This window comes from Ambystoma mexicanum, chromosome 1p, assembly GCF_040938575.1.
Source record: "Ambystoma mexicanum isolate Mex_15411 chromosome 1p, UKY_AmexF1_1, whole genome shotgun sequence".
NCBI classification, from domain to species: Eukaryota; Metazoa; Chordata; class Amphibia; order Caudata; family Ambystomatidae; genus Ambystoma; species Ambystoma mexicanum.
In genome coordinates, this window is record NC_090921.1 from 1,355,065,686 (window position 1) to 1,355,093,422 (window position 27,737).

Genomic DNA, 27,737 nt, shown 5'->3' on the forward strand with positions numbered 1-27,737 from the left:
TTTCCTCACATTTTTTTATGCGGGGTTTACGCCCCCAAACACCCATTCACTACTACCCCTACACCAACCCCCCCTTTTCCCCTTAACCCACAAATATAAATTCGAAGAATTTCAAATTTCCACTAAGTGAATTACCACAAAGTAATTTACTTCGTGAAAACAATGGGAGGCCCTTCTCAGTATTATGACTAGAACCCACATCTAACGTTGATGGATTTAAAAGCACACAATGTGACTTGTTAATCATATTACATGTTTTTTAAATACTTCAAGAAATCCCAATTACAGGCGTGATTATAGACATGTGAATTTAGGCATATTAATATTAGGGTAAAGACATTGCTTGTTGTTTACAACATTAACAAGGGTCTGGGAGCCCCTCTTCTGAGAATGAACACTGCAAAATTACCTGTTCTATGGGTAGGTCCCCACTCAACCACGATTTAGCTCACTGTGCCTTTCGCAGAGGAGAAATCTCCATTTGCATATCAGTCTGATCCCACCCACCTGGGCAGCCCAGCACCAAAATGTTCGGCAATTTTCCTCTGAACAAGAGTAGCAGCAGCAACACCGGACATTTTTTAGGCCTTGTTGGGCCTCATCAGTCAGGTGAAGCTGTGCCTCTCTAAGTGCAGAGAGCAAGGGGTTAACATTTGGAATACTTCGGGTAATTTAGGGTTAATCCCCAAGCACTACAAAATTGACAAAGATATGGTAGCCCCTCTACTGAGAACGAACACAAACAAAAAGACGTTTCTATGGGTAGGTGCCAAGCGAGGAGGATCTGTCTTGGGTTATTGTACCTTTCATAGAAGAGAAATATCCATTTGAATATTAATCTGGTCCCACTCTCCTGGGCAATCCAGCACCAAAATGCTAAGCTATTCTCCTCCGAACAAGATGGGTTGCTGATGGTACTCTTGGAGAATTGCCTAGCCTAACGGTGCTGGACTGCCCTTATGGCTGTGACCAGACTGACAAGGAAACCGGTATTTGTCCTCTGTGAAAGGTACAGTGAGCTGAAACGTGGTTGGAGACCCTCCTGAGTGGCATACATTCTGCAGAACAGGTTATTTGAACCATGCTCGCTCTCAGTAGAGGACCACTCACACTTATTTAAGTTTACACATTTTAAGTAATTTCTGTCACTCTAAAAGTATTTTTCATTTTGATTATTTTCAGGGAGTTTGAAGTAAGATTATACTGCTATAGGATCCCAAATGTAATTGGTTTCAGGGCACTGTGAAGGGATAGCATCACTTCCTGGGAGGATTTTGGTTTAATAAGGCAACATATTATCCAATAGCGGTGGGATGAGTGGGACACAGCGGGCGGGGGGGGGGGGTGTGGGTGTGTGTGTGTGTGTGTGTGTGTGTGTGTGGGAGAGAGAGAAGGATAAAATGTGGAAAAAGGAGAACAGACAAAAAGAGAAAATACACACAGCCCAACTGCAATAAATAAATACAAGCAAGAGTCAAATACAGAGCGAACGAGAGCCAAACACAGACAGGCCTCAGAAAGTTAAAGAAAGATGCAAACAGAAAGATTGTTATAAATCTTGTTATCACGAAGTGCTACCACCACCAAGTGCCCAGGAGTGGTAGCTATTGAATCATGTAGTATGCGCTTACTGGCTCATGCTTGTCATTTCAAAACACTGTAAACAACAGCAGTGATGAGACGGGAATCAAACCAAGGACTTGCCTGTTGCGCTCAAATCCAACTGGCCCAATGACTCTTGCTGCCCTTTGGTATTGCAGAATGTCCTTGCATCTGTGGGGTCAAACATTGCATGGTGTGAGGCCTTCACCCTCACCACGTGCAGCCCATGCTAAAGGCTCAAACAGCTCCTCTCGTCATTCGATATTAAAACATAGGCTCTCGAGGAAGAATATACAGCATAACGTGTTACACAGGGGTGAACATCGAGGACAACATCATTGGGAAGATGTCGTCATATATGACCACTTTACCTGACCTTCTGAGCAGGAAGGGGAGTTTAGCACTAGGCACCCTACATTCATCAGGTACCACTAGGTGTGTACTCCCGAATGTGAACGGCCACGTCAAATGTTAGGTTTGTGTTAAGGAGTACGTGCTCTTGTAGCAAGTTATGCACAGGCATCGTCCATTTGCTGCTTACAGTTGACTGCAGAGGGAATCAATGCAGAGAGTCAGAGCGGAGAGCTATGTGCACAGGGCCATAGTTGGGTTGTGTGTTAGTATGCAGTCATTGCCAGTACCTCCAAAGGCACCTCCCATTAGTTCACCCAACGCTGTGGAGAAAGACAGGCCCCATTCATTCAGTTTCACCAAGTTTGACCACACTCAGAGGCCAAGTGACTGAGGAACTGCCACAGGTTATGAGCAGTCCTTTAGAGGCAATGGTTTTGATGGGTCGATAATTAATTTTTGGAAAGAAATACGTATCCATCAGCAAGAACTCTGCCAAAGGGAACTAATTTGTTGTTCTAGAGGTTTCCGTTCTACCACAGATTCCTCATGTTTGAAAGACACCCAAAACCGTCTATTTAAAGAATGAGGGAAAATAACAAGAAACAAGCACCTGCTGCAGAAACCTTTGGAGAACAGAAGAAACATATCTTGTCCTCTCCAATCAGGAAATCCAAGCAGTAATGTTTGGCAAACATGAGCAATGAAGCCCACGTTGCCACTTGGCAAATGCCCAGACCAGAACACCTTTCTGGAAAACAGATGTCACAGCTATACTTTGGATAGAATGTCGAAGGACCCATTGGCATAACTTTGTTAGCCAAAGCAAAGCATTCTGAGATGCAGAGAATAAATCACATAGACAGAGTGTACTTAGAGCTCGGTCCACACAAGCACCAGCAAAGCAAACAAGAAGCTCTGTAACATTTCTGAAGTCCTTCATTCAGAAGACTTAAAAGTCAAGGTCCTCTTTATATCCAGTCATGAAAAAGTGCCTCCATCTTGAAAGGATGTGGAGGAGGGGGGGGGGGGAAGACATGTAAATGAATTTTCAGTAGGAGGTGTAAATCTGTCACCAATTTAGGAAAGAAGGATTCATTCCAAAGTCTCCTTCTCTTTGAAAGGCACAGTATGGGGGATTGAAAGTTAGAGCCTGGAGCTTGCTCACCAATCTAGCCAAAGTGATAGCAACAAGGACAATCACCTTAAGGTGAACAAACAAGGAGAACAAGATGTCAAAAGCTCATGAGGAGCCACTGTCAAGAACATCAAAACTGCACCCATGCCCCAGGCCAGAAACACTCTTCAGAAATTGCATAACAGTAGGTGTGTGTCCTTATTAACACAGGGAAAGCCGCTAAGTAGCCCTCAATTTGGCCAATCTGAAGGCCACAATTAGCAAGCAACACCAATAAATAGAGCACACCATCCGTGGAACAGGCCAGAAGATACAAGCCCCTTCCCTGGAATCAGACGTCCAACTCTCACCATCTACAGGCATGGATCGATTTTGCAGCAGGTCCCATGGCTGATAACATGACATGGAGAACCTCATCAGACAGATCCCAGTCCTTGTCCCAACGTCTACTGAAACCCAAACATTAAAATTAAGCCTGGCCAGATTCTGGAGGAGGATCCTTCTCTCCACCTTTGACAGAAAGAAAGTCCACCCTTGTTGGGAACTGCAAATGCTCACAGATGACAAGTCCAGAAGGATCAGATACCATAAGGACGTCCTCTTAGCACAATCGGAAGCAAGCTCCTGAGTACCAACGAGAATAAGAGATCAGCGGGAATGCCTACAGGAGATCGAATGTAAAATCGACAATCCGCACACTCCCTGACACACCCCTCGGGGGGAAGACCCTGTAGCAAAACAAATTGCACATCCTGTTGAGACTGAGAGCAAACAGGTCCATGTGAGCAGTGCACCTAAGGCCAAGATCTCCTCCAGGACTTCTGGCAGAGTTCACCTTCATGCACGACTGTCAATTGCCTACTCAACGCATCTGCCACAATATTCTTCTTTATCACCAGATGTGGGGCTAACAAGAAGACCTCTTTGCTCAGCCCAGAGGACCACCAGTGCATGACCTCCCTGCAGAGAGGCAGCGACTCTGTACCATCTTCCTTGTTTAGGTATTGCTTGACAACCGTGTTGTCTGTTAAGATCGGAATGTACTTTCCCCATATAGATGCCAGAAAAGTCACAGATGGCACTGTATAGCCCCGAGTTTCAGCAGATTGAGGCATTCAGCACTCTCACTCAACGTCCACAGACTGTTTGCAGTTAGGCTGTTCAACCTTTCAGGTGGATCTGTAACGACTGTGGCGTGATCCATTGGGGCCATCCATCTGAGATCCTCAGACACCCTGTCAGTGACTCAGACCAGGTTTTTCATGTTGCCCCTATATTGGGACCAGTGCCCATATAAACAATGCAGGAAACTCACCCTCAGTCTGGCCTCCTGCTCTAGGACAATAGATGAGGCCTTGAGTCCCAGAAGTAGTGGGGAAGCCAAAGCCTGTTCTGGAAGGTGATGATCATCTATTGGAAGTTGGAAGTGTATGACTGGGTTCTCTATAGGGAGACCCTTGTCAGCCAGTGTATCCATCACTGTTTCAAGGAACTGTAGTAAAAAGAGATACAAAAAAGATCTGCAACTTTCTCAAGTTGAAGGAGAAAACCAGACCATGAAACAGTTGGCACATCTGGCAGAGGTGTTCGAAGTTCTTGACAAGCGGGTGTGCCCAGATCAACCAGACGGCTACATATTGGAAGGCATGGATACAATCCCTCTTGTAAAGTGAGCTGCAAGCCCCACCAGATGCTTTGTGAAAACCTTGGAGATAGAGGAAAGACTGAAAAGCAACACTGAACACTAGTTGTGTACAACACTCGCCATCACACTCAGGATCATCCAATGTTTTGCATAGGCAGAGATATTGAATTGGGCTTTCTAGATGCCCAGTCATTGTGAACCAGAACTTGTAGGATCTGTCTGGTGTCACCATCTGGAAGGTGTCTTTTCAAAGGATCAAGCAGGTGCTAGCCCTGGATGGGACTTCGAGCACTTCTCTCTTGGGGATAAGACAGTAGTGTGAATGTAAGCCCTTTCCAATCTCCATAAGAGGTACCATGGTTGTCTCGTACAGGAGTCTAGACAGCGCTTCCATCGGAAGGGTTTCTTGCAAGGGTTTGGCTAAAGGAGGGGGATTATTTGGTGGCTTCTGCATGGAATGGATTCATTCAAATGCTGGGAAATTACCAGTAAGCCTCCTGCAAGGGAGATAATTTTCATCCACTACAAATAGAAAAAAAACACAGCCTCCTACCACCGGAGTAGAGCACTGTAAGAACTCCAAATTAAAAAGGGTGTGCAACTGGGGCAGCAGAAGTGACTGATTTGGTTCGGGTACTGCCTTTTGACTCACCTCTGACTATTGCTAGTTTCAAGTACAGTCCCTGTTGGCCCGGCTGCCTGCCCTTCACCTTGCTGTGAGGAGGAGGAGGAGGAGGAGAAGGAGAGAAAAAAGCAGCCACTCAGAAAAGAAGATTCAGACTGTTGGATCGGTAAGCACAGGGACTCAGTAGTCCCGTTTGATATCTTAAAGTTGTTCATTGTATCATCCACTCTTGTGCCAAACAAACTGGTACCATCAGAGGACATGTCAATCAATTCTGACTGGCTTTGGTTGTAAAATCAAAGTTCTGCATTCAAGAATGCCTGTGGACACATACCCTGTGCCCTTAGAAATCTGCTGTGTCATGGCCTGTTTGCAGAATTTGCTTGGCTGCCTCCTTGCCATTGTTGACAACGCCAGTGAACAGACCCTGCGCCTCAGAGGAAATTAGCCATAGTCCCCCTCACCATGTATAGCAAGCTATTATGGACAATGCCTTAACATCCTGCAGGGCTGAACTGCTGAATGCAGAGACATTGTGCCCAAAGACACCTAACATGTTGGATTCCCTTTCATTAGAGAGGGAAGGTGAAGCAGCCACCTTCATGCCAACTGAGGATGCTGCCCCACCAGGCTCCTTGCAGTCTGATATGTGGAAACCATCCTGAGTCATTGAAAGCATGTCTGTGCTTCTTAGCGTTTTCAAGAAAGTATGAACATATGCTGTTTTCCCCATAACAACAACACTGTCTCAGAAATGTCTGAGCTGAAAGGCAGCAAGTATTCTTTTGGTGCCTTTGCTCCATAATATCAGTCAAGGCATTCTGCTTTCCTTCAACTAAAGAGGCTGCAATGCCAAGAGATTCTACCGCTTCGTCGTCCGTGAGTTGATATTGATATTTTATTTCTATCGCGCTCATACACCGGTGTTTCAGAGTTGAAAACAGATATTCATACACCCAAAGGGGACAGAGGTCTAGTTAGTGGTGTGTCCGAAGACAACTCTGCAATGTCGGTTTCTAAGTATAGAACTTCTCAGGGAAATGGCTTGTATCACCTGATTCCAGGTAACAAAGACCAACGGAACAGGATTGGCTTCCTCATCTAAGATACGCTTAAACCGAAGGGCAGAAGGACGTACACAGGCTGGGACAATGTCAAATCCCCTGGGGTCCAGCATGGCTTAAAAGCCTTGGACCAGGTCTAAGACCAACGCCGAGTCAAAGCGTCCTCACTCATTATGATCCACTACTGATGCCGGGATGGAGGAGGAAGAAGGGCCTCCACCATACCTGGAGGACGTGTTGAGGCTGGGCATCACCAGCAGCCCTGAGAAGATTCTAATTCTTCTGGGTTGGAGGAGGCACTAGGGTCTGACCTGTTGGTATCAGACATTGTGCCGATTCCTCAGATTACGTCTTAGGTGTATGTGTATTTTGTATTTAATTGCAAGGAGGTTCAACAATAACATGTACATAGAATATATATGGGAATAGGTGAGTATCGGGGGAGGGTGCCATACTACATTGCAGGTTGATGTATGTTTGATTAGAAACCGGTTGTACTAATGGGTGATATTATAGTGGCGGCCCAAAACGGGCAAGCCATTAAGTACATGGAAGAATCGTCAGAAATGAGTTTGTATATTGTATACAGTAATTTGACATATAACGCAATAGAGAGTGCCGTAGAGGCGAAGTAGAAAGGGTGAGGGATGGGGTGAAGGAACTAGGGGTGCAGGTCTACACCCAAAAGGTAGAGGAGGTGCTAGGTGGATTTGATGGCCAGTGGTATAGTGCTGCAGTGGAGCAGAGCAAGTAGAAAAAAGACGCAGCAGCAAAGAGGTGGCACAAGAATGTTGTGGGACTGAGTTTGATAATATCTGCAGATCGTAGAGTGCAAGGGGAAAGCGTAACGAAGTGGAGGCAGGCAGTTACGGGGATACCATGCCAGGAATGGATTGGCAGACAAGATGGAGAAGTTTTAAAAGCGAGAGGTTGCACATGCATAGTCCTTCTATCTCTAATAAGTGGTTTGAAGATGGAGCACATCAGGTAAGGAAGAGGATTCAGACAAAAAACTTGATGATCTTAGGTAAAGGGGAGGCCCAAGAGCAGGCTGGAGCATTAGTCTAGGCGGCTCTGTGTGATATTACTGCATGTTAAAAACCGAACACAAAAAAAGACTGCTCTATTTTGCTCGTTTTTGTTTCGGCTTTTTAATGCGGCAATATCACTTTCTACGCCAACCACCCCCTCTCTGCCCTGACAAGGTGAACGCCAACCCACCCCAGCCCTCTCCCGCAGGAAATTTACTTAATCTGGGGATTAACCCCCTGAATCTCCTTTTTAAGCCACACACTGCCCCTTCACATAACAATAAAACCCTCACTACATACACGCACACTCACCCACACACAGACACACACCTACCTTCCACTCCCGCAATGGCTCTTCTGGGTCCTTGTCAACCCGTCAGCCCCTCCACGCACTCTTGGGCGGCAGGGGTGTGACAAGTATGACAGTTCGATTTAGAAAGACCGCTCCATGCAGTCACAAAGCGGCCCTTCTAAATCGACCATTTTTCTATATGACCCTTTTTAAAAGGTCAATTCACTTAGGACCGTCTAGGCAGCTGTGGACACGTGCGGAAATAAAAGTTAGTGGAGAGTAAGGTCAGATGGGACAAATTCTACAGATTGTCGAGAGGCTAAGCCTGGCAGCCATAGAGGTGGAGATGATGAACTGCTCGAGTTTGTGGTTGCTGTAAAAGAGGACGCTCAGGTTGCTATCCATGGGATGGAGTGAGGGCATCAGGTGAATAGGATAGGGGGAAGACTGGGAGGGGCATGATAGCCCAGGAGATATATGACGTTATTCTTCAATGAGTTCAGCATAAGGTATTGGAGCACCATCCAGTGATGTAAACCTGCCAAACAGTCCGTGATTTTGGAGCAGAGGTCCGGGAGAAAGGGGAGTGGGGGGTTAAAAGTTCTGTGTGTCATGGGTGGAGAGATGGTAAGAGAAGCCACACAAGAAGATGAGTTTGCCCAGTCAGCAAGTGTAGAGAGTAAAGAGAAGGACGCCAAGGACAGATTCTTGTGGAGCCACATAAGGAAGGGGAGTATATTCTTATGCCGCCTACTTCCACAATATGGAGAACGATAGGCCAAACCGGCAGCAGGCAATCCAGGTAATGACAGTGCCCTGGAAGCCAAGGAGAGCAAAACCAGCGTGGAGAGAATAGCTGTCAACAATGCCAAATGCTGCAGAGTTTGAGAAGGATCATGGTTGATGACAGTGTTTTGTGATACGGCAGCTATGCAGGTCTCACTGGAGAAGGTTGTTGAAGCCATGGGTTTCCAGGTACGAGGGGATGTGCTTTAAGACCAGCCATTTAAGTATAATGGAGTATGGAGGGATAAGAGAGACAGGCGGTAATTGGCATGGTTGTTGGGATCAGCCATAGTTTGCTTTAGCAGAGAAAGCACAGCTACTACTTTGTAGCAGTCAGAGAAGTTCCCAGATTAGAGGGAGAGATTACAGAAGGGGCAGAGGTGAGAGGTGGTATCTCCTTTATAATGTGAGGTGCAAATAGATCAATGGGGGCACAGGAGGAGTTGGCTAACCGGAAGATAGGGGGCAGTTAGAATGGAGAGATTGATGCAAACTCAGAGAAGATGGAACAGCAGGGTGGGGAGGATGGTGTGTAGAAAGAGGAAGGGGGCATACGAGGAGGACAACAATGGTATCCCAGTCTTTGAGGTTTTAAAGGAGACACATCAGGCAAAGTGATCCCCTGCAAGAGAAGAAAGAATGGAGAGTGTGGAGCAGGGACAGGCATGACTTAGAGGGATTTGGCAAGTTTGCAGAGGAAATGAGAGACGGATTTGGCATGATCAAGGACAAAGTGAAGCCAGAGGAGGCCCTCCTTGCAAGAAGTAGTAATGTGGGAAGGAGAGCTGGATTTCCACCAACATCTAAGGCAAAGTTGCACGTTAGACCTTAGGCTGAATGGCAGTAGAGTTCCAGGGTTGGAGAGAAGGAGCGAGCAGGATAGAACTGCCAAGGCAGTATCATGAGCATTATAACAATCCTGATTTTCTGTTTCAATGGAGGCCTCGTTGGGAAACGTTTATCAGGTCTAAGCAGGGCAGTATGGAGTCAGTCTGCAACATGCTTTTGTTGATCCGGACTGGTCGAGGGAAGCAGAGTAGTTGAGGGATGTAAACAGTCAAGTGGAGGAACGACTGGTCTGAGGGATAGGAGTCAATGATGGGGAGTTAGGACAGGGGGAGAAGGGCAGGAAGATCAAATCCAAAATGTTTCCATGGGAATGAGCGGACTGATTGTGAAGGGAGATAGGAGAGTGGTTAGAGAGGAAGGAGTCAAGTAAAGGCTGATATGCCTTGTTTGAGCAAGGCAGGTTAAAGTCACGCATGACTGTGGTAGCTCCCTCAGAGGGGAAGGATTGTAAAAGAAGTGGGAGCAAGGCGCTGAACCTAAATGTACTCTAAAGAAGGGGGTAGGGGGGAGTGGCGGTAATATCTTTCTTGATCATGGGGCTACCCTTCCTCCTCTCTTGGAGTGATGAGGAGAGTGCGAGAAGGTAGCATGGTCAGTGCGGGAGAGCAGTGACTGCCTCCTAGAGCAGAGCTATGCTTGGAAGATGATGAGCTCTTGGAAAAGGGGTCATTTCTTCTTCTTTATGTCTTTAACTTTATCACACTGCTCAACCTACTTTTGAGTTTTCTGAGTCACGTGGCGTTGAAAGGGTCAATGTGGTGAGGGTACTACATGCTGCCTTACATTTGTGCAAGTCTGCACAGGGAGGATATTTGGGGGCGAGGTGGAGTGGGGAGGGAGTTGGGGGCAGAACTGGCCAGTGTGAACTGGAGCGCCGATAAAAATGATGGCAGCACGTGGGGAAAGGGTTCATGTGGCTGCTGAAACCAGGGGTGGACTGGCCCATAGGGAACTCTGGAGATTTCCCGGTGGGCCTCTGCACCCTGGGCCTCTTTTGTGTGGTATTTAAACATTTTCTCATAGGAAAAGCATTGGGCTTGTTGAAAATGTGTCATATGGGGCCACTTTGAACATTATTTCCAGGGCCTCTTTTGGTCACCAGTAATTATTTCCAGGGCCTCTTTTAGTTCCCAGTCCACCCCTGGCTGAAACATGGGCAGGACACTGGCAGTTCTCGCCTGTCTTTCCAGCCACCTGATGGGCTGAGCGCCCTTCCCTGGGTGTCAATGTCAGAGTCTTGGAGGCTTTGTAGAGGAGGGGACATGGCATAGCACAAAAATGCTAGGTTGTAAATCGGCATCTGAGAAGGCGGAAAAAATAACTGGTGTTATGGGGTGGCACGGCTACATATAAACAAATACTTTCAGGGCCATATGCAGCACCACAAGTGAAAGTGATGTCAAGCAAAACCAGCCCCAGGTGGCTGGTAAAATAGTTTCTGCTCTAGTCTGGGAAGGTACTTTGTTGATGAGAGATTTGTGTGCGGAAGGTATTCATTACATAAACCTGTCTACTACCAACAATTTCGGACCTGCAGGGTAGAAGTGGTAAACGTCAAACAACTGACTTGACCTCACACAACACATTGCACGCACACAGTGCCTTAAAAAAAAAGTTCAAACTTATTAGCGAATTTAAGAACCCATCAACCTGCAACCGCACTCCAACCGCATCACAGGAAACTGTATATCTGCCCACTTCACCAACAAAACCTTGCGGTCGCAAGATCATTGGGACAAAAAGTCTAGCATCTCAATACCAAACAAAACAGAAGCAGTAGCACATATTACAGCAAAAGCTGCAACCCTGGCAGCTTTCTGCCCCTTCCTCAACTCCAACAATCCAGCAGCTTCACCAGAGAGCCCATGATCACCTAACTGTTATGGACTTGATCTTGATGGTCGTGTAGACTAGTAATGCCTCCGTCCCCAAGTACCACACAGACAACGAGATATTCAGTGCCTGTGCAGTCTTTGAGGCCACAGGTTGTTTTGTGAGCCGTCAGGTCTGGAACCGGGAACAGCCAGAAGGACCCCTGGAGCACTGCAAGGCAATAAGTGATTATCAAACAATGTGCGTGTTGTACAATGAATACCCAGCAAGGAAAAAGAGCACCGCTTACCTAGAGTATAGGAAGTGTCAACCTGAAGGATAGTGGGGCCCTGGACGGGGCTTGAACTTCCAATAGCAGAGGGTTAGGGGTTGGTGTGCGACACTCTGTGGATGGGCGCACACCGTGGTTTGAGGCAATCCAGGTTATGCAGCCAGGCGAACGCCTTGCAGAGGCCGGTGGCCAAAGTACCAAAACAAAACGAAATCCGTGAGGCAGTCCAAATCCAAGTCCGAGGTCGTGAAAAATGCAAAGACAAGGTTCAAAGGTGCCAGGGGTGTAGACAAATCAATCCAGTAGACAAATTCCGAGGTCGTGCAAAGATCGTAGGAGCAAGGTTCAAAACAAGGAACAAGAGCCGTACGGTACTGAAAGAGTTCAGCTGTGAAGCAACGCTTCCGTGTTCCTGGCCGCTTTTGAATCCTTGAGAGAAATCACATGATGCATGTCACGTGATGCGGAAGCGTTGTCGCCACGTGACTCCTGGCGGTGCTAGCCCCTCAGTTGATGCGTGATCGTGTTGGCCCCCTCACGTGACGCGAGGATCGTCGCAAACGATGTGGATTGTTACGGGCTGCCAGTGGGAGTCTCCATTGTAATTTCCAGCGCTGGGATGGCCGGTAAACCCATGGTCCAAACAGTGTCTTGGTATGGCGGGTAAGATGATGCAGTCTCCGACTGCCAGAGTGCATAAACGGGATCCCCTGATGGTGTTTGGCAGAGGCCGGGCGTGCGGAGGGAGCAGGGAGAGGGTGTGCAGGAGAAAGCGTGACACTAACATCTACAAAGCCCAAACACGATAGCCAGGGATTTCCTCACGTGCCAACTGATCTATAAAACAATGAACTGTTCCAATAGTCTTCAAATCTGTATATCTCATGGCCCTGGTAAAACAAAACCCACAGCAAATCCAGATGACGATTCAAGCTACCCCCTATTACTAACGCTTCCTACACTGCACAACACCAAGAGAAATTCATCTACCAAGAACTTCGGGACTACGTAGACACGGTGCTACATGTTTTAAAAGACTTTCTGTTGAAAGTCTAACGTTTGCTTGTGCACTTTTGGTCGACCCCAATCCGAGGTTTCTTTTGTTCTGGGGGTTCCCCTCATTGCCCCCATCCCTGCACCATGCCCGTGCTCCCACACATCCTTCTCCCCCTTCCCCACATACACAGATACACATACATTTAAATGTAATTGGTCGATTCAACCAAAAGTGCACAACTAAACTGTAGACTTTCAAATAGAAGTCTTATTAAACATGCGATATCGTAGGAACCAACATTATGCATGAGACAGAACATGGATTCAGAGCAATGAGGGGAACAGAATAAACCCTCCAATTCATCTAGGACATACTCGTGATCATCACTGATACTGACACACCATCCTCCCTCATCCACCGGGATATTTCGTCTGCATTTGACACCATCAGCCACAAAATCCTCCTATCAAGACATTGATATGGGAATGGAAGGAATCGCGCTTTACTGCTGGAATCTTTTCTATCCCAAATAACGGGGAGAATGCACATGCTTCCTTTCAACTCTGCCCCACAATATCACCTGCAAGGTATGATACGTTTTCAATCTGCTTCCCTGCCCGCTGCTCTTCAATGTCTACTTGGCCCCATTTTTGGTAACTCATGTCACACCTGATATAATAATGCCAATCATACACAAAGTGTCTATAAACTAACAAGTCTCTAATGAATATCAACCAAATCGGGGTTCGCAGTTGACAAGGGCCGGGAGCTATTTAGCTCCTGGGGACAGCCTTAAGATACTGCTTCACTTAACAGCTACCAGGTGCTACTTTTGACTCCCCAAGCCAACTGGTCCTACTTAAATATGCCTTGGAAATTCACTGTGTCCGGGGATTTGAAAAAAGGTACATCAGGACACTTCTAGAAGTCTTTTAAAGCAGGAGGGTTCATATGTTATGGGGACAAAGTTACCAATGCATAACTTTTTATCTTCTTGTTCTGCTCATCCAACAAAAAACCTTCACTGCTCTGAGAACTCATTCGTGAGAACCGACTTTAATAGCTCCTGGATTGCAATGAGCAGCTCCTGGTCAGCGGACTATCCTGTCACCCAGGAGATACTTCGAGCTCCGGCCCCCATGAATGAAAGTTTTGACCCCTGCAAATGCTTCTCACAAAAGCACTTGTGGCTGATGATCAACCAGTTGAAACTCAGAACATCTAAAGCCACACTCGTGCTCTGCCACACAAGCACAATGCACAACTATTTGTTGGCCATATGAAATGGTAATGTGCCCTCAATTGACTTCAACAGTCAAAACCCTCGCATTTACCGTGAATAAAGTCCCCCACCATGGGAGCACCACATGAGGCAATAGTCATGAGCTGCTTTCTCATCCAATATCCATTCCACCCATCGTGCCAAACCTGATGTTGCCACTAAGAATCCTGACAGTCATTGCCCTAGAACTATGAAGACTTGACAGCGCCAACAGTCTTTTCCTAAGCCGTCTGTACTGCTTGCTGAACAGGGTATGGAAAATAGAAACGGCCATAGAGGACTCCCTCCTGAGACTAGAATGAGCGGGACACATCATCCTGGTACCCCGGACTCTTCACTCTCTCCCAATTAAATACAGGAACCACTTCAAATTCCTTTACATATTCCACAGTGCCGTCCATGACCGGGCCCTAGAAACCACAATTAAGGTTCATCCAGTATGCACCTGTCAGGACGGTTTGCTAAAGCATCGTGACTATATAATAACAGTGCAGTGCTTCAAGAGGCAAATTCAAGAAGAGGCCGCTTTCTCAGCACTAGCATCTAACCTATGGAACACCATCGCCTGGTGACTCTGCGCTTTGGCTGACCACCTGACTTGATCCTTAAAAACCTGGCTGTGCAAAGGCCACAATAGGGGAGATAGCGCTTACGTGCTCACTCCTGAGGACGGACACAATCTTAATTGGGTCGGAATCACCCATGTGCTCTTCACAAAGGACGCAGGTCATCTAGACCTTTTTCTTGAGCAAAACCCCTACCTGGGCGAAGGATGACTAGAACATCCTCACAGCTTCTCTCCCGAACTCCATTATCATCACAGGTATAAACAAAGGGAAGATGGAATACCCTGCCCTGATCACTATCCCACTGGGTCCAACCGGGTCATACAAAAAGCCTGGGCACCAATAAACAATGTTACCACAATTGTAAAACACGTTTCATCCATTGTTGCCACCAAATCTTTGAGAAGTGTCTGGAAGCAGATTTGTTGTGAAATCTGTGGCAAATATGGTGCATTGTAATGCACTTGGGCGTCGATAACCTTGGTCCAAACTACAAGCTGTATAACGTATTTACTCAACAAACTGATGCACATTATCCGCAAAAGTGGACCACGCGTGCCAGATAGACCATCCTGCCGGGCATTGCCCTATTGCCTTCCGAGGCAGTCTGAACATGTATCCTCAGCCCAGGTGTGCTGTCCCCACTAACCTGCCCTCCATTTCTTCTCCTCACTAGGCACTACATAAAACGCTGGTCCCTCCCCAGCTGACACTATCTCCATCAGAGCTGTGCAGGCCTTACACTCCATAACTCTGCACCATTTCTACCCGGACACCACAAGAACACAGCACAACACCCTGATCCAGTAGCTCTCCTGGCAGAACAAGCTAGCAACATGTTGACAAAAGAGCGGCAATGGGCATACACACACAAACTAAGCACCCTCATCCAACTCCACATATTAACACACAGGAAAGAGGTTCTACCTGTCCCTAATCGTCAACACTCCAGAATGTACATCAGCTTCTCCCTCTCCTCTCTCACTATTTCTTCCAGGACCAATGATACGATATGATAGGTTATTTATAACGCGCTTAATACCCAGAGGTTTCAAAGCGCTGACCCAGGGATTGAACCTGCGCTCCGTGTGGTCTTGCTTCCAAGGCGAGCACGTTGTCCCTAAGCTATCCTCCCGAGACACTGAGCCAATATATCAGAAGGCCTACTATACAAGACCACTCTACATTGCAATAAAAAAAGCAGCACCTACCAAAGGGTCCTGGAGTTCCGTAGAAATGTGTTCCTGTGCTGGGCTCGAAGCACAAGGGCTATTGAACGTACTAAGGAAGATGAAATAGCATGATCTCCTTAAGAGCAGCAGTATACGTGCCGTGGGCTCAGCCCGCAGAGCCATCCCATGCAGCACTCCCTGCGTGAGCTCCATGCCCCCTGTCCCCAAGCTGCTGTGGGGGTTCTGCCCCCAGTCCCTGCCCTTCAGCATCAGATTCACCTATGGAGCCGAAGACGCTCATAGGTCCAGGGATCTGCAACCTTTGGCTCGCCAGATGTTTTGGACTACAACTCCCATCAGCCCTAGCCAGCATAGTCCATGGCAAGGGATCATGGGAGGTGTAGTCCAAAACATCTGGAGCGGCAACGGTTGCAGACCCCTGCAATAACCCAATTACTTGCAAGGGACTCAGGCGCATGCGTGTGATGCAGGGGAGTAATGGCGCTATCAGGAAATTGTGTACAGAGTCAGAAAATGTATATGGCACCATGGCCAGGGACCTGCCTAAGATTTTAAGAGGACAGGGTATTTATACCCTTCGAGAGGGAAAAAAATACGTTTGGAGGACTAAAGGATGATTTTTGTAGGACAAACGGGTGCTTTTAGAGGTCTTACAAGAAAAGGAACTGATTTGGGCAGGGCTAGCCTTGAAACCGCAGGTTCTTGCACCCTGCAAATCGGTTCCCGGATCGATCACGGGAAAGGCTGCCAGATACTTTGCTCTCCAGCTGCAATCATAAATCCTAGAATTGCCAGGTGCTGCCATCGCATGCCAGAATGAAAGGTTTTACAAACCCTCCCAAACCCCCTTGTCACTGGTAACTTGCAAGATGTCCCAAAAAGCTGCGGCTATTGAAAGGTCCGTCACTTTGGGGAATTGTCAGTTGCATGTCACTGTGTGTCCATGCCAGCCAATACCACTTGTCTGTCACAAAATCTGTCTGAACTGGGACATATTTTTCTTAATTAGATATTATAGTCAAAGACTTGTTTATCGACACACAAATAATGAAAATACAATTTGGTCCACAGTAACACATATCAATTCATTAGTTAAGATTACTCTAAAAATCTGTCAATACATTAAGAACATTACTTGTATACATCTATAGCCTGGTAGTATGATAAATCATATTAATGTCATTGCAAACAGCCCGAAACATTAGCAGGATTCAAGTTATTCAATTCCAACTTGCCATAAGCCGTGTTCCATTTATTGCGTGCATCATTCAGGCTATCACAAAAAAAAACTGTCTTTGGTGGTCTCTAGTACCTGTTCGCAAAGTCTGCACCAACGTTCCTGTCTAGGCATTTTCATCCATGTGCCAACCTTCTTGTTAAGTATTAACCATGTTCCCGGCTCCCCTAGCACTTATGGTCTGTATCTGCAACCCTACAGTCCCTTCTCTCTGCACTTATGAGCCATTCATCGGCTGCAATTATTGAGTTACCTGCACCTTCTCCCCCCACCCCCCTCCCCTCCCTTCCCCTTGCATGATCTGAATGACACAGGGCCTAGTAAGATCGTTTTGTCCTCTCTCTGTTTCCCCCTCCTTGCCTTGTCGTGCCTAGAAACGCTTGTGTACAGGCGCGCTATGAATGACATATATTGTATCATATCAGATCTGATTCTCGGATATGCCCACAAGATATCCCTTTCAGGAAATGCGTAACCACATGCTGGGCTATATACCGCATCTATTATGGATGCCAAGTATAATCCACTTGAAGATTTAGAAATCCAACAGGTTTTGCTCACGGTCATATAACTTAATAGATTTTCGAGTCGAGTTTTTACACTGCACATAATTGGCACAATCAAAAGTCTCAGACGCACAAGATCCCCAAGCAGATCGAAGGTCAAAAATATAATCTTACATCTCGCAAGCAAATGCGCCCCCATGAAATATATCCCCTGACAATATCATAAACCAAAGAGCCAGGAGAGGCATGGGAGCACTTCCAGTGGCAATCTAAGTGTCTAGTGAGCAAAACACAGCTTCATTTTCAAACTTTACATTCTATATGTACACATACTCAATGGGGTAGAGGGCGGGAGTTTAAGAAGAGTTTTGAACGCACTGCTGTCAATACGGTCTAATGTTTGCCCCATTTTAATAGACCATATTTGTGTTCCATAGGTAATTACAGGGAGGATTTTACTTTGATATATCTGCGAGCATAGCCAAGGTTAGAATTAGGGAGTGTATGTTCTTTCTACATTTTCCTACTACAAATACCATTGTTGGTGATCCCGGTTGTTCACCGTGTTGCATGCTGCGAGAAGCATACCCAAGTGTGATTCCACACCATTGCTGACAAATTCAAGATTATGGGCCTCATAAGTTTGCCGGTCCGGTAGTAACGGTGCCGGTAAGCTACTGGTGCCTTTACTACCAGACCGTCAAACTACGAGTTCTGCTTGCGGGTGCCTTTTTGCCCGCCAGGTCTGATCTGGCGGGCGTACCGGCACCCGCGAGCAGAGCATGTCGGAAAGAATATTTTCCGGCACACGCAAATGGGAAATTACCGGGTCCGGCAAGGCCGTAATGCCTCGGTAATCGCCCATTCATGGGCGCTGGAAAGAAAATGATACCAGCGGCAGCCATGCCGGTTTTACAGGCACGGCTACCTCCAGTATCCTAATGAGGCCCTATGTGTTTTCCATACTACACGATGTTTTGCTGAATTAAAATTGACAGGCCCAATGCCATCGGTTGGTGGAAGTCAACAACCATAAGTGATCATATGTAGTGGAAATCGTCTCTGGCATCGACCCTCATATCCACAATATAGGGATATAGAGGAGCATTCCCAAACACATAATCAAGGATAGATGCACTTTTTCCAGCCATTCGAGTGAAACTTGGCGGACAATACCCTGGACAATGTGCATTCAACATAGGAAACCGTAAAAATATAGCATATTCACCCAAAACAACCCTCTTGAATCTGCGCAGTTAACAATTGGGGGTATCCAGAATCAATTATTAAATAATCATGGTCCGAATTAAAAGCACCACAAATTAATGTGGGAAATTCTGAAATTTCCCAATTAACATTCCAACCTCTGATAACAGTGGGATGGCAATGGGCATACATTGGCTCATAGATGTTAATTAATGGCAGTCGTCTAGGAGTGTCTTTTATATCCATCCACCTCAATCCCCCAGCCGAAACACAATCAGTAGCGGAATCTTTGGCTAGAATATCAATATTCTCACTGACACTAATAATTAGACATCCCTAAGGACGACCTTTAGGGCCTTTTATGGCAGGAGATTGAATAGTTTGTCTGCCATCGACTTCCAATGTTCCCACCCTCCAGGTCTCTTGCAAAGCAATCGCACTATTCTCCCCTCGGGCTTTCCAACAGCCGCCCCTCCCCCCCAAATTATAATGATCATGCACTCGTGTATTCCAGGAGAGGATATTGAAAGCTACTCTAGGGACGTTTTATGAGCTGTGGCTGCAACACCTGAGGTAGCCAATTCCAGTCAGAAGCTAAAGGCTCGTCGACCCGGGCTGTCAGGAGTTTTTGGGGTATTTGTCAAGTTCCTGTGGAGTCGAGATTAATAGCCGGCGAGGCATAATCACCCATACTGAGAAATAAAGGCCCTCTACCGTGCCTCCCCACAACAGCATGGGGCAACCTTGGGCGATTGGTTATAGTGAAAGAGCTCATATGTTGCAGGGACAACTTGGTGGGGCACTCAGGAGAAGCCTCAACAATGGTACAATCGTAACCCTTTTTCCATAGAGCCATTAAGTGTGAATAAACATATTCAAGCAACGAGGCCACATTGAAATATACAATAGCAGTAGAGAATTGAGGGCCCTCGAGTTGCTCCCCAATAGCAATGTCCTCTGACCTAATGCCAAGCATGGGGATTACACCATGAAACAACTGGAGTACAGCAAAACTATTTAAACAATGATAATGGGCCAAACAAGAAAATGTGTATCTTTAAAGCATAAGAATTACTACCATTACTCTGGTCACTGTTACTTTTCTGTGCTAGTAATTTAGGTACCCGTGAATCATGGATATTAGTACCCTCTATCTGCTGAGAGTCAGTACTAGTGGAGGTATTTACCCATAGGGCGGATGCAGCCCTACAGATAAGGGGTGCATCAGCCACTTTTACTCCCAGAAAATAAAAATAGAGAGTCAAAATACTCATAACAAAAAGTAGGAAACAGACACATAGGTCCTTGTGCCCTTGTTGTCACCCACACAGCTGCATGGGCACGTTTGGACCAGTAGTGCACTTAGTACCACAGGAAGAAACTATTATTGCTGCCTGATACGAAGATGAAAAATCTCTCTCTCAATGTGCTTGAATAAACTAGGCGCAACGAAGTATGTGTTACAAAAACATTTCTGTTTTACTTTTAAAACATACTTTTACTCACTTATAAAATACTCCCTTTTGGAATGTGACTTAATTATTTACTCCCTAAAAAAATGTTTTACTCCCAACTTGAAAAAATAGGAAGTAAAATACTCCCACTTTAAAATCTTATCTGGAGCCCTTGTGAAGCGGTATAACACCATTGGTCAACTGAGAGCAAATGCCAGTAAGCACACTAGGGGAAGGACCCCGATCTAAATTGGTGCTGGCCTCAACCCTGGTGTAAGGAATGAGAGGTCCCCCTATAAATAGCGAGCAAGTATTAGTAGAAGCATTAGACTTTGAAGGAAGCACCTTAGTTTGTAATCTTACAGGCTCTTCCTCGCGGAACTATTGCGCCACTCCCTCCATACAAATAGAGACATCTACATCAACAGTCTCCCTGCGAACAGTGTGGGAGGTAGACCCGGGCCGGCGTCTGGGTAAATCAGGCTATAGGGGAGCAGCTTGGGCCTCCGATGTTTTTACCATAAATGAGTGACTATGTTTAGTGGCGACTTTGTTGGTATCATTTACATACCTAACATAATTTAATGATTTTGTTCTTAGCCACTCTCTTTTTTTTTTAAACCTCACCCCTTCAATGCAGCATTATGAGTTTTAATGGAACTGGAATCATCAAATAGACCAGCCTCATTAGTGATCGATTCCCTAGTCACTGTACTTGCAACTATCTGACCAGTAGCTTTCTTTTTTTCCCTATTACCCTTCTGATGACTTTCAATACGATTCTGGGCAAATGTCAGTAGGCTTGATTTCGTCTGTTTCTTCCTAGGTTTTTCTTTTTGTTGTTAACCATAGTAGGAGAGATTATCCCAGGCAATGATTGTGCGTCAACAAGTATGATGTCGCTTCCAGAACCGTCAACAATGATAAACTCATCAGGAGCAGAGGTAGATTGAAGATGACGATCAGAAAGCTGCTTCATAGCGCAGACCACTTCTTCATCACCTACTGTTGTATTGTATTGTATTGTATTGCATTGTAGTCATTATTTATATTGTGCCGATTTCCCCATTTGCATGGCTTCAATGCGCTTTGTGGTTGGAACACCCTCAGAGCCCGAAGTCCAGATATGGGAAAAACGAAGAGTGGACTTTAGATGCATGTGTGAATTCTACTGGGATTAGGACTTAAGAGGGCTGGCTAGGCTCCAGTAAACAACCCCCAAGAGGTCAGATGCATGTGCGGGTTCTGTCTGTGGTCAAGACAGACTGCTAGTGCAGGAGACTGGATGTGTGCCCAACCAGACCGAATTTATCGTAGGATGTTGCTGTATACTAAAAGCAGAGGTGTTGAGGCACATCAGCGGTTTCAGTGAGGAAAGCTATATGAGCAGCTAGACCGAATTTGACATAGCCGTAGCTGCATTATAGAATGCATGGATGGAGAGCCGTGCCTGCGGCATGTGTCCACAGAGCTGGTGCATTTATACATACCTTAAACTCAGACAGAGTTTGTCATCAATGTTGTTTTGTTAGGTTTTTATGACCCTTAAGTCTCCCAAGGTGAGAGGCTGGTTGTTCGAGTGCATCTTCTGGTGCGGTCAGCATACTACCATTGGTAATGACCTGGCTAGTGGCATTCTTTTAGTGCAATAGGCAAATAAATTAAATGGACATTGCGACCTATTGCTGTCGTATTTTATGCCCCCCAGGAGCATTTTAGCGCATCACCATTCCTATCCCCAAGGGCCATCTGAGTGCATACTGTGTCCTATAGCCCAAGTTAAACTGGCGCACTTCCCCTCTATCGCCAGTGAAAACCTGTCAATTGAGCATTCTGAGTGTTTAGGTATGCCGTTTGATAATTAGGTAGGGTGGCCCTTACAAAATATCCTGCCCCTAAATCAAACTAGGCACGCTACAGTTGCTACCTCTAGTGGTTTGTCGAATCAAGCATTCTGTCCAGATGCTTTTCACTGGCAACGTTTCAAGGTACAATCAGATTTCAGGTGGTGTTCCTTCCCAGAGTGCACCAGTTAGAGAGTTGGAGGTCCGACGTGGGAGAGCGGGTTGGTGTATGATTGTCTGTGGGAGTGGAAAGGGTCGAGTTTATCAGTGTGCCACTGCGAACACTGCTGGCTAATGCTGTCATGTGAAATTGTTGGTGTTTTGTTGGGTCTGGTCCAGCACTTGTTTGCGAGGAGCGAACAAAGGATAGTGTGGAAGAGGGATTAAAAAAGAGGAACGAAAAATCCAGGTTTTAAGGCCTTTCTGAATGTGAGATGGTTGTCAATCTGGCAGTTGCAGAGAGGGAGATGGTTCCAGATGGTGGGAGCTTGGGTGGAGAAGGATGAACCGCCCAGTATTGTGCAATTATATTGGGGGATAACTAGGAGAAGTGCTGAGCCAGATCTGAGGGTCCTGGAGGGTCGGTAGCATGTGAGTTTATCTTGAAGGAATTTGGGACCAGTGTTGTGGATGGCACAGTGAGTAATGCACAATGATTTAAAGGTAGTCCATCAGCCAATAGGGAACCGGTGTAGGACTCTCAGTGCGGGGCTGATGTGTTCTCTAGGTGGGAGGCCACTGAGCAGGTGGGCTGCAGCGTTTTGGATTCTTTGGAGTTTCTAAGTTGGAATGCAGTGCGCCTTGATAAAGGCAGTTTGCATAGTCTAAGTGGGATAGGATGATGGTGAGGATGGCAAAGATTCGGTGTGGGTAGATGAGGTAGGGGAAGATTTGCCTGAGAATGCGTAGGTGGAAAACTTAGGTTGTTAAGGACTTGCGGATGGGACCTCACAACATTCATCCAGATACATAGCAGAGAAACTTGGGCTCATCAAAGACTCCCTACCGGAAGAACGGAACAGTCAGCCATTGGGCAAAGTATACTGTCTTTATTATCCAAAACATACAGGAATCACAGAGGAAAACAATTCTCCAGCATTCTCAGCTTCTGAGCCTGTGTCACATGGTTTTATACAAGTATGACGCCACAAAATCGGGTAAACACCCAAAACATACGGGGTCTCCCCATTCGTCAGTTTGGGCTAACTATATATACAAAATCCATAGATTAGTATATTTATTGGTCCCCCATATCAGGTAGCTCCGCATGAGACTACCCCTAAATGTTACAAACTAAACTGTTGCAGGGTACTAGGAAGGCCATTGGCCTGTGCAACATTTTATACCACCTCATAAATGGAACCTCTGAATTGGCTAAAACGGGTCCTCCCAGGCCTGGGACCCTGCCTGGTCACAGAGCTGAGTGTACCTTTTCAAGGTGATGGGAACGAACATGGAGGGCTGTGTGTTCCCTATTGTCACAACTGTCTGATCACCTAACCCTGAGAGAGTGCCTGCAGGTTGCAGTTCTGGTGAGCAGCACTTGTATCATTCCACTCTGTCCTGCTGGTAACAGCTTCTCTTCCCACCACGAGTAAATGAGCATTGTCATCTTCTGCTGGGTCACATGTGAGATGACTGCAAAACAAAGCTCTTCTGTCTGCAATTATGAGAATTTTATTCTGAATTCTTGCAGGTGGCTTGCTGGCTCGGGAACCAGGAATTTTCCACCTGCCCCAGTCCTTGGCTGTGAACACCAGCACTGCGCCTTGTGCTGCAGGGATCAGGTCTCCCCTTTCATGTATTTGAGGCCTGTCTTTCCAATCTGATTCACTGTAGGTTCCCTATGTGTCTTCATGGCTTCTTAAGGTTAGCTGCAATAAAGCATATGCAAGCTTGGTCCACGTATATACTGCATATAGCGGTTTTGCTTTGGCAAAAGAAAGAAAAGGTTCTTAGCATTATGTAAATGTATCCACCCCTCTACCTACGGGAGTTACAAGCATGTTTTACATGTCTACAAGCAATAAACTAGTGCATGTTTGTGTAGCTTCATGAATGGATGCATATTTACCTCATGGCTATGTCGTGATGTCCCTGATGATGTTGTTGATACCGAGCTTTATTGCCATACGACCTGGTCCATTGATGAGACCGCTGTCTCCTCGAAACCATCAACTGGATACAGTTTAAATGGCTGGCTGACAAAATTTCACTTGTCATATCTGTGATACATTTGTGCAGCCACTGACTGGCCAAAGAGTGAGTTATACCTTTCATACTTCATTCTGCGAGTCGACAGTCGCATAGCGGTCATAATGGACATTTCTGGGACCCTCCCTTCAAGGTTCTGGATACGGACGCGATGTATTGGGAGAGGGATAGATTAGAGTCCATCATGCAACCGTTTTTCACCGAAGTGAAGGGTCTCGAGGGGGGGGTGGAGGGCTTTATAGTGAGGCCAGGGGATAGGTTAGGGGAGGAGAGTGGTTTCTCTGCAAACTAGGATTTCTGTTTATCCAGTGTTGAGGATGAGGTGGTTGGTCATCATCCAGAGGTCAATATCCGAGAGGCATGAGGATGGATCCCGACGGGTGGTGCCTAGCGATTTTTGGGATTTTGAGGATGATCTGGGTATCATCTGTGTAGGTGTAGCAGGTGAGATTGTGGAAGTGGGTTCAGATAGAGATTGAAGAGGAGGGGAGATAGGTATGTGGAACCCAAGTCGGCGCTGGGCCGGATGTGGAGTTGAAAGGGAGGAGGAGCATGATTTGTAAGCAATTACATATGAAGGAGGAGATCCATGTGAGAGAAGTGTCCTTGATTCCTAAGGAGTGTAGCCTGTCCCATAAGCAGTGCTTTTTTCTAACATTAGTGTAGGGAGCCCCATCCAAAACAGCAACCAAAACATTAGCCACGTCAGGTGAATCAGGCAATCAATCAATCAAGAGGCCTTTTTGGTGCAAGGTACTCAAGAATAGTATTAGGTAAACCAGTGTGCAAAGAAACTGTGCATTGTAAATCTTCACAAGCACAAGCATTGACCAGCATTGATATGTGGTCATTGGCCTGCATTAGTAGAGTTGAAGAAAAACCCTCATTAACGGGATTGGCTAATCTTGATGCAGCTTTGGCAATAACAGACGGAATGGGAGACTCTTCATTAATCGGGGTCTGAAACAAGTGGGGCGTTGCCGTAAAGGCTATTATTGTGCGGTGAGCCAACAACCCTGTGCACGTCAAAGTCTTTTATCTGTACTTCTCTTGATACCACGGGTAGCGAATTACCACCCTCTCTGCATCCCTGAACCAGGTGCAGATTCGTGTGAGTAATAGTTTGCCCAGTGGTGTTTTCAGTGTCCAGTGGAACATCAATTGTGGTGACCAGCAGGGGAGGTATATTTAAAACGTTCTCTGAGCGGAGCAACTGAACAATATCCCGACTGCCGAACCAGGCCAGCTTGGAAGTAATACACAATTCTAGAGCAGATACGTTGTCATTGGTCAATTCTACTCGAGCTTGGAAGTATTCTGTAATTTTCGAATTTATTGGAGGCAAGTTATGTTTATGCGGTACAATGGTCGGCACCTTTATTAGATTTGGCATCAGTTCGTTCATAACCCAGGTGAGCGCCCTGGAGTAATCCTGCTACTATCGCATTCTCATTGAAACTAGTCCCACAACACCCAATATAAAGTGGCTCATGTGTGCGTGTGTATGTGTGTGTGCGCGTGCGCGCAGGAAAATGCTTCAGACAAGTAGGGTGGGAAACTGACATCGGCCCATGTGAGCCCCAGAGAAGTTACTGTTATCACCAAGATATCTTTTGAGGAGTGGATCTCTAAAATGTAATGCTAAGAATCAAGCACTGTTAGCCATCAAACTAATAACATTGGGGTGTTCTATAGCGCTTCATAATGGAGTCATACTGCTTTTAAGTGCTCTAATAATAGATGTTATTATTACCCAAAGTAATGATACTCAAAGTATCAGCCTCTGAAGAAGGAGGGTCTGAGTCAGCCTAGCTAATTTTAAGAGATCCTTCACATACATCGGCATGAAGCTCAAAACCCTCCATCGGTCACAGACGGTAAAGGAGACTTAAAGCAAGACCATCCTGGAGCTGGCTAGAATCCAGGGAACTTGTTTGGCGGTTGTTCATTCGTTGACAAGACCTTGGACAGAATGAGGAAGTATAGGTGGGACCGATGTAGTATTCACGAAACCATTGGGTGCAGTCGGGGTGAGGTCCCTGCTGTGCGTCTTCGGTTACTTGTGTAATCTGAAGGTGACTGTTCATAATTGCCTCCCATTATGCAACAAACTGCTATACTTGAATAATTCTTATGTCACATGTTATTAGATTTCCACTAAGCACAAGGAATAGAACGGAATAGCCAATAATGTGAGTTCTTGTTTCTTCAAATGGTGTTACATTTCCCAGTTTCTTGATTGTGAAAGTGGCAGAAACCACATTGGTTGCGATATTGACTAGAGGCTAGAACCATATGATGTTTTGCAATAAAGCTCTGTCTCTATGATCCCATCTGGCACTGCCAGATGCTTTCCACCCCTTTCTGTTCCCTTCCTAGTTACTTTGTCATGATACCCTTCTCACGTCCTCAAACCGCCCAATATTCCTATGACGATTTATTACCCTCTCCCTTTGCTTTTCAGGGACCAGCAAACCTTTTCTTCAATCTCCTCGGTATTCCCTCCATACTCCCTAACATTAGTGAGATCCTGATGGACCACATTGCCCGACCTTACCTTGAACCACGGCATTCATGCTCCTGCTTAGACCTACGATTCTCCACTTACAATTCCTGTCCTTTTGTATCCTGATGTTCTCCCCATACCTGCCAGGAAATGTCATATTTCTGCGATTCATTTCCTGATAAATTCTTCCATAATTATCTCCATAGGCCCTCTTAATCCCGATACCTTTTCTGGCATTACCTTCTCATGTCTGCCACTTACCGGATGCTCTCGCCATTCCTCCAGCCCCACAACCCCCTTGGGCACACCTCTTGGACCGCTGATGCTCCAGTGGGTTTCCTGCTTGTCTTTTTCCTATGTTCCCATGCCGCCCCAGCATCTCATTTTGTCTTGCAGGGTTTCCTATCCTACATGACCTCCCTCTCCCCTTGCCCTTTATCTTTCCCCCATCTCTCAATATTCATTTGTGGCTCCTATGCTTCCTTTCACCTACATACATGTTTATCTACCAAGGTCATTATATTCTGCCCACCTTCCTTGTCCTCTATGCATCTCTCTCATCCCATCATCCTTCTGTCTCTCATCATGCAGGTATTATGAAGGAGAAGGAGCGGAAGCTGGAAGAGGACATCCCAGGGCCACGCGCATCTCACTGCGCTTTCCTGGGCTCGCTCCTCTGGGAGCGCACCCTGCCCTACAACGAGATTGAGTATGTCGACTTGGACGAGTTCCTCCTGGAGAACGGTCTGCCACCCAGTCCGCCCCAACAGCCTTTCTCCTCCGCCAACCTGACGCCGCCACCATCCAACCAGTCAGTGGTGGATATCAGCCGGCCTGCATCTTGTGCCTCCTCCATCTCAGCCTGCTCCTCGCCTGTGCAAGACATGATGGGGAGCGAATATGAACACTGCAATGGGAAAGCAGGTACTGACCAATAGTGTCACACTTCACTTTGTTTCACGACTTTCTGCAGTAAGAAAGATTTGGCAAAGCCAATAGGTTTGACTTTGTGTTATGGTCACAATCTGATGCGCGAGGCTGGAGATGTGCTTTCACTTACACTTGGCTTTGTTTTCCCACATCTCCTAATGAGAATCATTGACACAGCCCGGGAGGTGGGGGAGGAGAAGGTGTGGGGGGGGGAGCGGGGGGGGGGTGTGGGGGTGTGTGTGTGTGTGCGTGCGTGTGCGTGTCCGTGTCCGACCTCAAGGCTTTCTAAAAGGCAAACAGCATGTTGCCCCTTGT

The 27,737-nt window shown here is 46.4% G+C and overlaps 1 protein-coding gene across 1 annotated transcript in view; it reads left to right on the forward strand.

Annotated features, from left to right (window-relative positions):
- The window catches only part of DBP (D-box binding PAR bZIP transcription factor), a 205,345-nt gene that overhangs the window by 24,892 nt on the left and 152,716 nt on the right, over positions 1-27,737 (forward strand). Inside the window, exon 2 of the mRNA XM_069607035.1 lies at positions 27,084-27,416. Within this exon, the coding sequence (XP_069463136.1) occupies positions 27,084-27,416 (333 nt within the window). The remainder of the gene's footprint in view (positions 1-27,083; positions 27,417-27,737) is intronic.